At 36.3% G+C, this 14,001-nt stretch overlaps 1 protein-coding gene across 2 annotated transcripts in view; it reads right to left on the minus strand.

The window, feature by feature from the left end:
* Positions 1-13,262, minus strand: part of TOPBP1 (DNA topoisomerase II binding protein 1) — a 70,203-nt gene extending 56,941 nt beyond the window's left edge. Inside the window, exons 1-10 of one of the 2 annotated variants that reach the window (XM_082625275.1) lie at positions 13,183-13,262; positions 12,454-12,544; positions 10,331-10,465; positions 8,716-8,859; positions 7,857-8,038; positions 6,429-6,625; positions 4,791-4,970; positions 3,957-4,117; positions 2,097-2,260; positions 1,700-1,950 (exon numbers count right to left, since the gene is read on the minus strand). In XM_082625275.1, coding sequence (XP_082481401.1) covers positions 1,700-1,950; positions 2,097-2,260; positions 3,957-4,117; positions 4,791-4,970; positions 6,429-6,625; positions 7,857-8,038; positions 8,716-8,859; positions 10,331-10,465; positions 12,454-12,537 — 1,498 coding nt within the window. In that variant the 5' untranslated portion in view covers positions 12,538-12,544; positions 13,183-13,262. Of the gene's footprint in view, positions 1-1,699; positions 1,951-2,096; positions 2,261-3,956; positions 4,118-4,790; positions 4,971-6,428; positions 6,626-7,856; positions 8,039-8,715; positions 8,860-10,330; positions 10,466-11,252; positions 11,341-12,453; positions 12,545-13,182 lie in introns of those variants that run through there. The other variant, XM_082625276.1, reaches the window with a different exon arrangement.
* Between the last annotated feature and the right edge of the window lie 739 nt (positions 13,263-14,001).

Below are 14,001 nucleotides of genomic sequence, written 5' to 3' on the forward strand. Positions count from 1 at the left end.
TTCTCTGTTGAATCTGAATGAGATCCTTGCTGGGTAGAGTAATCTTGGTTGTAGGTCTTTCCTTTTCATCACTTTAAACATGTCCTACCACTCCCTTCTGTCTTGCTGAGTTTCTACTGAAAGATCAGCTGTTAACCTTATGGGGATTCCCTTGTATGTTATTTGTTGCTTTTCCGTTGCTGCTTTTAGTATTTGTTCTTTGCATTTAATTTTTGACAGTTTGATTAATATGTGCCTTGGCGTGTTTCTCCTTGGATTGATCCTGTATGGGACTCTCTGCACTTTCTGGACTTGATTGACTATGTCCTTTTCCATGTTAGGGATGTTTTCAACTATAATCTTTTCAAATATTTTCTCAGTCCCTTTCTTTTTCTCTTCTTCTTCTGGGACCCCTATAATTCTAATGTTGGTGCATTTAATGTTGTCCCAGAGGTCTCTGAGACTCTCCTGTTTTCATTCTTTTTTTTGTTTATTCTGCTCCCTGGCAGTTATTTTCACCATTTTATCTTCCAGCTCACTTATCCGTTCTTCTGCCTCAGTTATTCTGCTATTGATTCCTTGAGTATTTTTAATTTCAGTAGTTGTGTAGTTCATCACTGTTCGTTTGCTCCTTTGTTCTTCTAGATCCTTGATAAATGTTTTTTGTATTTTCTCCATTCTGTTTTTGAGACTTTGAATCATCTTTACTATCATTACTCTGCATTCTTTTTCAGGTAGGTTGCCTATTTCGTCTTCATATATTTGTCTTGTAAGTTTTTACCTTGCTCCATCATCTGCAACATAGTTTTTTGGTTTTTTTGTTTTTTTGATGGGTGGTGCTGTATTCCTGTCTTACTGGTTGTTTGGCCTGAGACGTTCAGCACTGGAGCCTGCAGGCAGTTTGATAGAGCAAGGTCTTGGTGCTGAGATGAGGACTTCCAGGAGGTGTCACTCCAATTAATATTCCCTGGGGTCAGATGTTCTCTGTTAGTCCAGAGGTTTGAACTCAGAGCTCCCACCACAGGAGCTCGGGCCTGACCTCCGGCCTGGGAACCAAGATTCCATAAGACTCATGGGGGAGGGGAGGGGAGGGGAGGGATGGAGCAGTACAATATCAAAGAATAAAAAACAAAATACAATTAGAAAGATACAAAATATATTAGGAAAAAATAAAACTATAATTGAAACAACTGCAACAAGGTAAAATAAAACGACAACAGAAAAAAGAAGCAAAAAGGGTGGGGGGTGGGAACAAGCCAAAAGGAGAGAAGAATAACAAAGTATAAAGAATAAAAAAATAAGAAATGCTGCCCACAACTCTTTACTGGCAATTTTGCTTACCACACTGAGAAGACTAAATCCTCAGATGGTAGTCTACAGTGCAGCATTATATCCATCAAAGAGCAGGATTACCAAGTAAGAGACATTTGTTACAAGGTTAAAATAAAAGTTCAGGGTGTTACAAACTCACACAAACCAAGTAATGCCTGTGTATAAAACAGATCTAAGAGGAACAAGTGAGTTGAAGAGAGAAGAGGGAGTCAGAAGGTCCAGAATCCCTTAGCCTTGCCTGCTTAAAAAAAAGAAGTAACACACATAAAAAAACTTCAAGAAAAACGTTAGTTTAACTAAATTCTAGAGAACCTGGCAGAAATCACATATGTATGTATTCTGCTACCAGAATATTTAATGACTGTAAACACTAATCACTCTTTCTTACCTATGGTTGGGTTAATAGTTGCATATTGAGAGAGCAGATCTTCATCAGTTTCCTCATGCTTTTCATTAGGAGCAAAGTCTTTCTTAGAGAAGCTGCTGTTCTTCCTTTTTAAAAGGGTTGTTTTACTTTCAGGTTGATCTGAAACTGGAATTTCCACTGGCTGGTAGTTAGCATGGATATATGGCTCTTCAGGAAGCATATTACCTTTACTAAAACACTCTAGCAACCATTTTGCTCCCACTACATGAGGCCTACAAAAACAGTACATAGTTATATATTAGTTTAAACTATAAAGACCACAATCCCACTTGCCATGCAGTTTACATAACTGTCAGGACATGCAATTTAAAAAAAATTATTAGAGTAGAAATTGCTTTGAATTAAAAACTGACAAAACCTGTGGGCTGATTTATCCCAAAACTGCTTCAATTCATCATCATAATCTCCCACAATAACATGAGTTACATCTTCATTGAGCTGATTGAAACGAACTCCACCTCCACTGTTAATAAGTCTTCTCAGTTTATCTAGCTTTCTGCCACTAAAACCGCAAAGATAGATCTGCAAAGAAAGAAAACATTTAGTTCAATGTATTTAAAATGGCTTATTTCTCTCAATAGAAACCTATTTATTAAAAGCATATATCTAAATCCATTGCGTGTAAATAAGACAACTCTTGTTTACATTTTAAGATACATTAGGAAGTGAAGTATATTCTGAAGGTTTGAATTTTAAAGTATTCTTAAATTTTATCATTTCACAGTCCCATAGCATTCTTACCCTTTACAGTAGACATTACTTGATAAGTATTCTGAGGCTTTAAATAAAATAGAAGCCAGAATAATTCAATTATCTTCTGAACATTAGTGCATAGCAATTTCTAAAATCAGGTAGCTTCTTAAATTGGTCTTACCACTTTTAAATTTTAAAGTAATTACAGAAATAAACTGGCGTTAAACACTTGAATTCAGAAAAGCTAGGTTTAAATTTTGGTTCAGCTGCCAATGATTAACCACATGACCACCTCAAGATACTCAGACTCCTTAAACCAATTTTCTCACTTATATATTGAGATATCTTTTTCACAGAGTTGATTAAACAAGAAAATTTAAGTCAAAGAGCTAAGCAGAATGCTTAGGATGACATGTAAGCAGTAACTTATTTTTAACTATCAATATGTATATATATACTTCTGGAGGCACGGACAGGGTTATGTATGTATTTAAATGAATTTAATCAATATAACAATCATCCTCAACTCTATTTTACATAACGTGTCTTTAAAAAACTTCTTAATGACCAATCTATTCCTAACTGCATTTATATCCCAAACTAAATAACCTCCATCACTAGAATACACTTTAACAAAAATGAGGAATCATGTTTTTCTATAAGAATAATTAAGTCATATCCAGAATTAGTATAGTCTAGATAAAAGATTAGACAACACACTTCCTGTTCTACTAGTAAACCGTTAAGTTTTAAAAGTATAGAAAGGAAGGTAATTTGCCCAATTTCTTTATCAATAAAATAAGGTTAAATCTTTGCTACTCTAGAATTAATGCTTAGCCTATTGATTCTACAAACAAGAATATATTAAGTATTCAGTTCTAGAAGATATATATGATGATCCCATCAAAGGCACTTATAAGATAGTTACTCAGACACTAAAAAATAAAATAGCTCAAGAGATATTGATCAAAGCAGTGCACCTAATGGTTAGGAATACAGGCTTTGGAGTAGATGTCTGGCTACTTAATGTCTGTGAGATTCTGAACAGGAACTTTAATCCTCTAAGTATCAGTCTCAATATCATCTGTTTTAGAGTTATTTGTGGGAATTAAATGGGATTATATACAAAACGTATCAACAATGTATATGAAATAATTAGCACAGTGTCTAGCATATTATAAACACTTAATAAATGATAGCTATAAATAAAAATCCATTAAGTGGTTCAGAAACTAAATGCTCTCAAAACACAGCAGATGGAAGATTAAGGTAGTTATTAGGAATGTTCAGAGAAGAGTTGAAAAAAATGATATGAACTTTTAATGGATGAGAGATGAAGGTACATCCCAGGCAGAGAGCCCCTAAGCTAAAAGACAGACATGGCCTAATGAGTGCATCTGCTTAGCTAGAGTGGAGGGCTTATGTAAATAAGGAACAAGCCCAACTCTGAAGGGTCTTCAAAGTGAAGCTACAAGTACTAAAGTATATTATCACTTACTGCATTTACTACATGATAAAGACATACCCGACAACCATCTAATAAATCTTCAGGTGCCTGAAATGCACTGACATCCAGATTTTCAAGTGTAGGCTCCACTTTGCTATTAAGAACTGAACTACATATCGATTCATTTATGCAACTTGCACTGCTGTTGGAAATATGGCTGACATCTGAAAGAGCATAACCTACATATTAAAAAGAAAGATGTAATTTATGGAAATAAAATAACTGTGATTACATATTTTCCTACACATGAACTTTTCTTATACAAAAAGAGCCATGAACAATTTCTAAAGTAAGATTCAAATGCTTTTACTGAAGTCTTGATGGCAAAGTATGAAAAGGGAAAATGAAACTAATTAAGGCTCATATCTTATTTAAATGAAAATATATTTAATACATTCTCTTAATAGTGACTTGCTTCCAATAAAAATCTGAAGTTGCTGGCTTTAAGGTCCAGCAAAGTTACATCTGAAAAAAAATTTATAACATTTGTTAAATTGCCAACATAATACCTCCAAAACAGAAATGGTTTTAAATTTTATATGAATATAGATGATCTATAACAATTGTAGCAAACTAATAAATTAATTCTCTTAAGTCTTTATTAATATTCTTAATTTCTTTAATAATCTTGTGCATTACATGAGGGTATGAAAGTACGCATTATAAAAAGAAATATCAGGAGTTCTGGACTAATTTTTTAATACAATTTGGTTATTATACAATTATACCTGGAAGCATAGCAAAAAAAGATGGAATTCCCTACTGTACCTCCCTGATCCTATTAACAAATCAATTCTTACACAGAAAACTGTCTCAAAGCTGATTGTTTACTTTAATCCAAAAAAGACTTACTATTAGTTGTGCTGATCTGGCTAGTAGGAGTTGAAGTAGCAGGCACAGTCTTTGTTTCTGGTCTAGGCTCTGTCTTATATATGGATTCATCCTGACAAAAACCTTTCTCAACACTGTCAAAAAACCACTGCACAGTCACACAGTGTACATTCCATCTCCTGGCACATTCATATTTTTGACCTATTATGTTCATTAAGAAAGAGAAACAGAGAGAGAGAGAAATGCAAACCATTAAAATCTTTGCAGAAATATTTAAATGACAGGTTATAAAAAAAATCTACCTGGGACAAAATTAAAGTTACTAGCAATTACTCTTACTTTTAACAGTATGCTATACAGTGTATTAAAAGGTAATATATTAGGTTATTGCTCAATTGTATTTTCTATGTGTTGTTAAATACACATGCTATGTGAGGGGGGGTTTATCTTTTACAAAACTTCACAGAGACAGAGGCAACTGGGGGTTAACTCAGTATTTTCGAGTACAGCCTCCATCATTTAAATTCTTTAAACCATTTTCTTAATCTGTAACATGGGGATAACTCACAGAATTATGTGGTTTAATAAATTGTATAAAATAACCATGAAAATTATAAATGTCTGCAATATAAAAAACACCAACTTTCAAGAGACTACTCCTATGTCAAAAGGATTCTACTTGAAGTCCAGGATAGAGAGGCAAACAGTTAAATAAGTCATATTAAAAATACGTATCTTTTATTGCCTTAAAAACTTTTTAACACAATGTATTTTGAAACGGTATAGAGAAACTGAGGACAATATATAGTAAACAATAACAAGAAAGGTTTCTTTGAAGTTCTTGAGAGCTGAGAGATGTACTGTCTTCAGATTCAGAAAACCAATAGCAGTTATCAACTTTACTCACAATCATAATATCATAATTGGCCATACCCAAAGTTCTCACTTAACGACAATTATTAATTGATTTTAATTTTTTTCCTTAATTTTAATTATTTAGGGAGCTTAATAAAACACAGTATAGATATAAAAAGATATAATAAAATATTAATAAAACTCTGCTCTTATCAATTTTTATACATTTTAAGAGTACTGGTAAAAAATATTCTCCAGAATAAAGGTTATAGAACACTAAAATTAACTGCAATTTTAAGGAATTCTTCTTCTTGGTAATATATTTTTCTTCTTTTAGTTGTCTCATGTTCTGCAAGGTGCATCTTCAAGTTAAAACTTGCAGTTCATTGAGTAAGGTTGATTCATTCAATTAAAAACTAAGACAAGCCTTTAAAATTTATAATTAGAAAGAAATGTAATTTAGTGACATCTATTAGCTTTCTTGTTATTCATCCAAATCTCTCATCTCTTAAGTAATGGGTAACCGTGTGGGGACTTAAAAAAAAAAAAAAAAAAAAAAAGATCTGAAAATAAATTTAGATAAAACACCACTGGAAATTTTTGTTTTTTAATATTTATTCAATGACCTGATAAAGACTTGGGAAGTCATGTAATTTTTCTAAAGATTATAAACCAAACTATGTTTGCAAGAAAAAAAATCATAGCAGATTTATGACATGTCAGAAGTAAAAGGTATTCTATGATGACCTTAAAATGTTAAATAGAAGAAAATGTTGCATTTGTTCATTTGGGAAACAGTTTTACCTTTTGGTTCTTGCACAATGAGGTGTGTACACTCATTCATTTTCAACTGTCCCATGTATTGACCTCCATGCTTAACTGTGAGTTGCTGAACTGCTTTCCTGTCTAAGCCACGTAAGCCAGTGACACAGATTATGCAACCAAGAAAAATAGGACACTTGAAGTCTTCCATGTTTATATCGGTATATCTAGCTATTTTTCTGGGGAAAACAAACAATAAAAAAGAAAAAACATTAACAAATTAAATATACCAGATAATTTAAATTTTACCAGAAGAATAATGACAAACAACAGAAATATCACTAATGCTTTCCTCATTTTTTAGGATTTTAATCATTATTAAGAAAAGGGAAACTGATAAACACACTTCGAATGATACTAATTGCTCATCTAGCTCAAACCATGCCTCTAATAAAAACTAATGTTTCAGAGTCTCTCAAATAAAACTGTTTTACGGGAAAATATACATTTCATTAACTGTAAATCCATGCTGGTGAAAGTGGTGCATTTTCCAAATTGTAAGTCTAAATTTCTACCTAAAAACCCAAAGCTTCTTTGGTTGCCTACTAGAAAAACAGACTTTTAATTTTTCCATACTATACAAATAATAAGGAATGATTTTGGGCAGAATGCCAACAAAAATATCATTATCATTCTGTTGCCGTGCTAGGCAGATGTGCTGACGAAACAGGCTAGGAATGAGGGTGCCAACGTGGAGACGTGTTTAGGATGTGCTAGATGGTGTTGAAAGGAAGACTGGAAAATGCCTGTTTAATTCAAACAGTGGTACCTGCACTTATTGGTTGTTAATCTAATTCTAATGGAAACTCAATTCTATCCTTTGAAATAGGCTCTAAGCTCCATGAGGGCAGGGATGCTGTCCTGTTCTGCTCTCCACTTATATCTAATGCCTAACTCAAGCCAGGTACATAAAATGGGCTGAGTTAATGTTTACTGAATGATCACATCTCAGTTAATGGCTTATATGTGTTTATATTCAACCTTAAATATGTCTCTTTTGGGAGGGAATACGAATGCCAAAGTGGCTAAAATTTACTCTCCATCTTAACATGTTGGCACAGTATTGAAGGATAAACGCAGCATAAAAGCTACAGTTGCCACACTGATTTTCTCAACTATTTTATAAATGTTTACTTCTGAAAACCATTTTATTATCAAAGCATTTCTTACCTTGTAGCTAATGCTAAAGCCCATAGCCCATTCCACCTATCAACTTATACCTTGATAATAAGAGCTTGTAGATTATCTTTTGTTTTCATTGGAGAGAAGAGTAATGATCCTATTTTTGTCCCCAAATAACAAATCCAAACAGGATACCATAAAACCTCCCCTATGAAAACCCACAATGTGCCAAAATGATTGAATGTATCATTTATTCAAATCTAGAAAATATCTGAATATCTTTCTTACTTCTCTTGTGACTTCTCCCAAAGTGTTTTTACCCAAGAAGGAAGTAAAATAGGTTTCTTCAGGTTTGCAGCAACTAAATACTTTTTGCTACCAACTTCTCCTGCAATAAGGTGAGTTACTGATATGTTAAGGTCTCTGTATATGCGTCCACCCATCATTTGTACATATTTATGAACTTCTTCCTGTAGCCCCCAAAGAAAATATATTATTAATACTGAAACAAACAATATCTCTTCCATTTTTTTATACAATATCCCATAAACATCTTTTGTTGTTGTTAGCTTGAATGCACAAATGTTTCTCACCACTATAAAGTTAAATAATTAATGAAATTACTTTTTGGAAGATAAAGTATACATTTTAGAATAATTACCTTTATATACATTATTTTCCTACATTTATCTTTTGCAACTCCATGAATTTAACTATGTTGGTTCTACAGTAAACACTATATATTTTAATATGCTACATACATATTGATACTTAAAAATATACAAATTATATATAGAATATATAAAAACATATATTATATGTAAATCTCAATCCTTTTTTAAAAGATTAAGCAACTATGGTGGGAAAATGTGACTCAAAAACAAACAGGGAAAATTACACAGGAAAAAAAGTGAGTTTCCTTTTTAAATCAAAACAAAAAACTTCAACTAGCCAGTTTGCAATAAAAGATTCCACTGTATTCAATTTATTAAAAAATAAAAAAAGGTATACACTGTCATCTTGACTTGGTTATCGGTCATAAACACCAAGTCAAGGTCTTTCAAAATATCCCCTACACAGTGAAAAGTTAAGTGTGGAAATACATACATATTGACCATGATATTTCACTCAATACCGCAACACCTACCCTTTTATCATTTTCCAGGCTTGTACAAGATATGGTTACATCAGACATAACCATGTTATAAACTGGATGTTCAGCTCTTGGGACACATCGTTGGTGGTGCATACAAAATATGACTACTTGAGGACCAACAATTCTGCAGCCAAGCTACAAAAACAGAGAAACTTTACTAAGTAGAAAAAGTCCTCCAGTCTTATAAAATTACATTTTGTAATACTGTATTTACCAATTCTTTACAGAAGTTGATGACCACTGCAGAAAAACCACCAAATTGTTACAAGAAAAAAAAATAACCACTATATAATTTCTCAGACACACCACACGTTAACATACACACACAAGCAAATCAAACAATGCAGGCTATCAAAAGAAATAGGCTCCAAAAGCCACACTGACTCAAAATTGCCACTAAAATTTTAATCTCTGAAACAAACACAATCTTAGTGATAGGGGATATGAGTAACAGTCTTATGCCATAATAATTAGGATATATCTACATGTACTTTTCAAATGAAGCAGCCAGCCAATGAAGCAGTTAAAAAGTGTTGAGAGCCCAACTAACCCCCCTCTAAAAAACCTATTCTGCTACAAAAAATGTATAATCCTAGGCAGTTCCTACATTTGTTTTTTAAATACTTTGTTCGCAACTCAATGTCTTTCCAAGGAAGACCCACAAAGACTTCTCCTAAGGTATCACTTTCATTGATAACTGAGAAATGTGACAATCTTGCTCAACATCAGCACATCCAACCCAGACTAAAAAGCCTACAGCTGCCAAAGTCACCAAAGCATGACCGATGTAAATATCTACAGGGTAAATGATTATTACTATCTTTCCAGTCAGTCATAAGAAAACTGGGTTTTCAATGCTATTGCTTCTATCTTACAAGCGGTGTTATTTCCAAAAGGAGGGTAAGACCAACAATGCTTTTGGCAAAGGTGGGCACAGACCTTCCATATACTGTACAGATAGTACTGCAGCTACCTACTCTTCTATGTTTTCTTCTCCTTCAAACAAGAATCACTTCTTTGGATTCTGGATGGAATTACAGCCAGTTTACTTTTATTTCAATGTTTCTCTCTTCTCCAGACACCAAAAAAGTAATGAGTCAGTAGACTCTAGAATCAACAAAAAGAAATAAGATGGCTCAATGGTATATTAGCAATGCTCGGCCCCCAAATGCTTCCTTTTAGCATATAATTTTTCAGACCCTATACAAAGTACAGGTACTAAAATTCAAGAGCACATCGGAAAGACAGTAAGTAACCAAGGATTACGCTGAAGTCTTTTCCTACTCTACTATTTTTCCCTAATATATCTTGCAATCAAACTGAGTTTAAGTACAGTAGTACTTCATCAATAAAACGCTTCATTACTACAGGGTTAAATTATTCTAAGTGAAGTTAAATTCCCTGAAATATAAAAATTACATACTAACCAAAGCCTACTGTAATGATTAACCTTGAAAAATACTATTCTGGTCTTCCAAAACCAAAGGATTCCTCTCAATTCATAATTTGCAAAATACTTCACGATCAGTAAAGAACTTATGTCCACTGAAGCAAAAACAACCCAAAAAACAGACTACCTGAAAGAACACACTAAAAGTTAGCAAACCTTTTTGAGATGATCAAAGACTTTGCCACTAAAAGGGTCACAGATATAAAGTGATCTATCATTCTCCTTCATTTTCAATGCCTCTTCTTCTGTAATAATCTGAAGATATTCTTCTGATTGGAACTCTTTTATTGACTGAAAGAAAAAGTAAGAATGCATATGAAATAATTCACCTGTATTTATGCCCTATGAACTCTATCTTTAAAATCCATCTCAAACCCAGCCTTTCTCCTATTGAAAGGAACCGTCATCTCTCACTAGACCTGTGCAGAAGTCTCCAAGGGGTTCCTTCTCCTTCCTTTCCCCTAAATCTATTCTCTAGCCAGCAGCTGGTAATCTCTTAACAATACAAAAAAGGTCATATCACCCTGCTCAAAACCTCCAGCAGCTTCCCACCACACTCAGAATAAAATCCACGTTTCTTACAATTGCCTACAAGACCGTAGAGTCTGGACCCTGTCTGTCTCCCCGCACTTACCTTCTTCCTCTAAACCCTTTTGCTCACTCTTCCCTAGCCACTCCTGCTTTCTTTTGTAACCTAGAACAAACTAAGCATAACCTCATTTAGAGGTTTTACTCTTTTTCCCGCTGCCTGGAATACTCTTCCCCCCAGGACTTCACCTGACTTACCTCACTTCAACCATATCTGCTCACATGTCACTTCCTCAGAGATGCCTTTCCTTATCACCCTTTTCTAAAATACTCTTTCCCTATCCCTCTAGTGTATTTTATGAAGAAAAAATAACATAGATATTATATATACACACACACACACACACACACACACACACACGTATACACATACTGTTTTTGTCTCTCTCCCTTCTAAGAATGAAAATTTCATGATCTATCTTGTTTGCCAAAATATCCTGGCTCCCAGTAAACACTCGAATATTTTCTGAACAAATTTTGAAGTCCTTACATTAAATACTTAGGGTGATCCTTTTAAAACGATTAAGTCAGATCATGTTACTCTTCCAATTAAAAGTCCCCAGTGGCTCTCCATCTCACTGGAAGAAAAAGCCAAAGTCTTTACCATGGCCCACAAGGCCCTTCATGACCTCCTTACTCTTACTCTCTAAAGCATACCTTAGCATTCTTTCCACATCCCTTGTTCACTACACTATAGCCACACTAAAGCAGGACAGACACCGCAAGCACTTTCCCAGGGCTTGTGTATGATTATTTCCTCTGCCTGAAACCTTCCTCTGCAGATATCCACATGCCTCATTTTCTCACCTCCTTCAAGTATACTCAAATATCATCTTCTCCATAAAGTCTACCCTGATCACACTCCATTTAAAATAAATTGTAACCTTCCCTTCTCCCCCAACAAACAACCTCCAGAACACCTTAACCTGCTTTGTTTTTCTCTTCCCATAGCACTTGGCACCTCTAACATTAGAGTTTACTCATTTATATGTCTGATTAATGTCTATTTCCTCCAGCTAGGATAGAAGGTAAGCTCTGAGAAAGCATGGATCTTTGCCTGCTCTTATCACTGATATATCCCAAGTACTAGAACAGTGCTTCTTAGATGATGGACACTCAATAATTGTTTGCTCAATGAATGAACTTTAAAGAAAAACCTGCTACAACAGTGCTCCTTAAACTTTAAAGTACACCGGATCTTGTTAAAAAGCAGATTCCAACTGCTAAGTCTGAGTTGGGGTCCAACTCTCAGGCCATGGTGATGCTACTGTGGTCTGTGAGTAGCAAGGCCCTACGCTACCTAGATAATATAATACTGTACATAATGAGACATAGTTAACAATTAACAACAACAAAAATGAAGTGTAACCAATATAGGACTGACTCAAATTTTTTCAGCACACAAAGGTCTATGGTTAGCAGACAAAAGAAAACAATTTCCAAGAATAGTAGGTCCATCGCTTTCAATAGAAATGTCATTAAAGATTTCAAGCCCCCCAAAATACATAATGATATACTAATGTCAATTCAAAAATGTGTAACAATGAGATACCTATGAATGTAGACGACAGTAAAACTATTATGAAAATAAAATAACTATGACTAAGACAAAAAGGCCTAATAAATCAAAAACACTAAAAACAAGAAAATGGATTCACAGCATCAAACAAGACATTTTCAAGTAGTCTTACCTCAAGAGCTTTAAAAAAACATTCAGAATTGTCTGAAGACTTTAAAAACTTCACAAAAAACGGTTCTTTGTCATTTTGGGACATTTTTGAACTGTCAAAATAAAGGAACCATTAACAAGAAGAAAAACACGTTACATATTAAGTTAAATGTTTAAAGCACCTATTTTTCTGCGAAGACAAGAATGCCCCAGGAAAAACATTCCGGCCTTGCCCATGAATTCGTCCATTACGATTTGTAAGAAACACTGGAACGTGGGCACAATCAAGGAAAAAGATGACAACACCAATCCTTGCAAATCAGAGAACGAAATTAATGTCGCTAAACTGAATACATCTAGGACCTTTGCTCTGGGGCTAAGTCCCCTAAGCCAACAGTCATTCAACTGCATTAAGCTTAAGGATGCTCAGAACGAATCGGTCCCTGCGGGTATCCGCGGCCCTCGAGGTAGGTTCAGCCCTTAGTAAACGGACTTCAAATATAAACATGAAAGCCAGCCAGCAAAGTCAGGCGCCTAAAAGGCTGGACGCTCTAGCTCCCCAGGTCCCAGGGAAAGGCCCGGCTCTCGGTCCAGCCGCAGTTACTCCCTCTCCGGCGTCTAAGTCCTATCCGCCGGTCCAGGGGCCGGTTACAAGGTCCGGAAACCAGGGCCCCGAAGGCCAGAGGCAGCATCGCGACACCCCAGCGGGGCGGGGGGAGGGAGCTGGGTCCTTACTCCGAGCCGCACTCACCTCCGTGGAGCCTGGGGGTCTCCAGGCGGCGAGTGGGGAGCCGCGCGGCCGGCGGGACGGCGGCTGGGGCTGGGCGCCAGGCCGGCGCACAACCGCCGCCCCCGGCGGCGCCCCCGACCCTAGCAAGCGCAGACCCGGAAGTTGCCTAACCGCCACCCAACTTTCGCGCCAACCTCGCGGACGCGCCCGCCCCTTCCTGCGGAAGTGACGGCACCGCAGTTGCGGGAGGACGGCGGAGACGTAAGGCGGCGGAGGTGGGTGGAGCGCGTGGCGCGCTGGGCCGGGGGCGAGGGGTACCAGGAGCGTTGAGGTCGGAGCCTCGTGATCAGGGCTTGCAAGCGCGGGCCTGTGCTCCGCTGGGAGCTGGCCAAGCGCCCACGGCTAGCGGGTGGGGCCGCAGGCCAGAAGTGCCTTAGAGGAGGCCCTAACACATCCAAAAATATAAGCAGGGAAGAGGTTTCTGTAATAAATCGTTTATACTGAGAAACCATGTATTATCATCCAAAACAACTCTGTGAGGCAAACAGTGGCATCTCCATTTTACAGATGTAAACACTGAGGCTTAGGGAAGGTATATGACGTGTTCAAGGTCACAGTAAGTGGTAGAATTAAGACTGCGTCCCGGTCTTTTTGACTCCATGGACTGGCAGACTGGATTCCTTTTCCTCCAGCATACCCCGAATGTACTCACCAGCTACCACGGCCAAGCGGTCTAAAGGGAAGGAAGATGTCAGGATGACGTGGATTACACACCTGGTGCAAAGGGGTCTTTGCCAACTTCTTCAGGAGCGCCACAGCACCCGCTGCAGTGAGCATCTC

Source organism: Mesoplodon mirus, assembly GCF_964341445.2.
Source record: "Mesoplodon mirus genome assembly, chromosome: 6".
NCBI classification, from domain to species: domain Eukaryota; kingdom Metazoa; phylum Chordata; class Mammalia; order Artiodactyla; family Ziphiidae; genus Mesoplodon; species Mesoplodon mirus.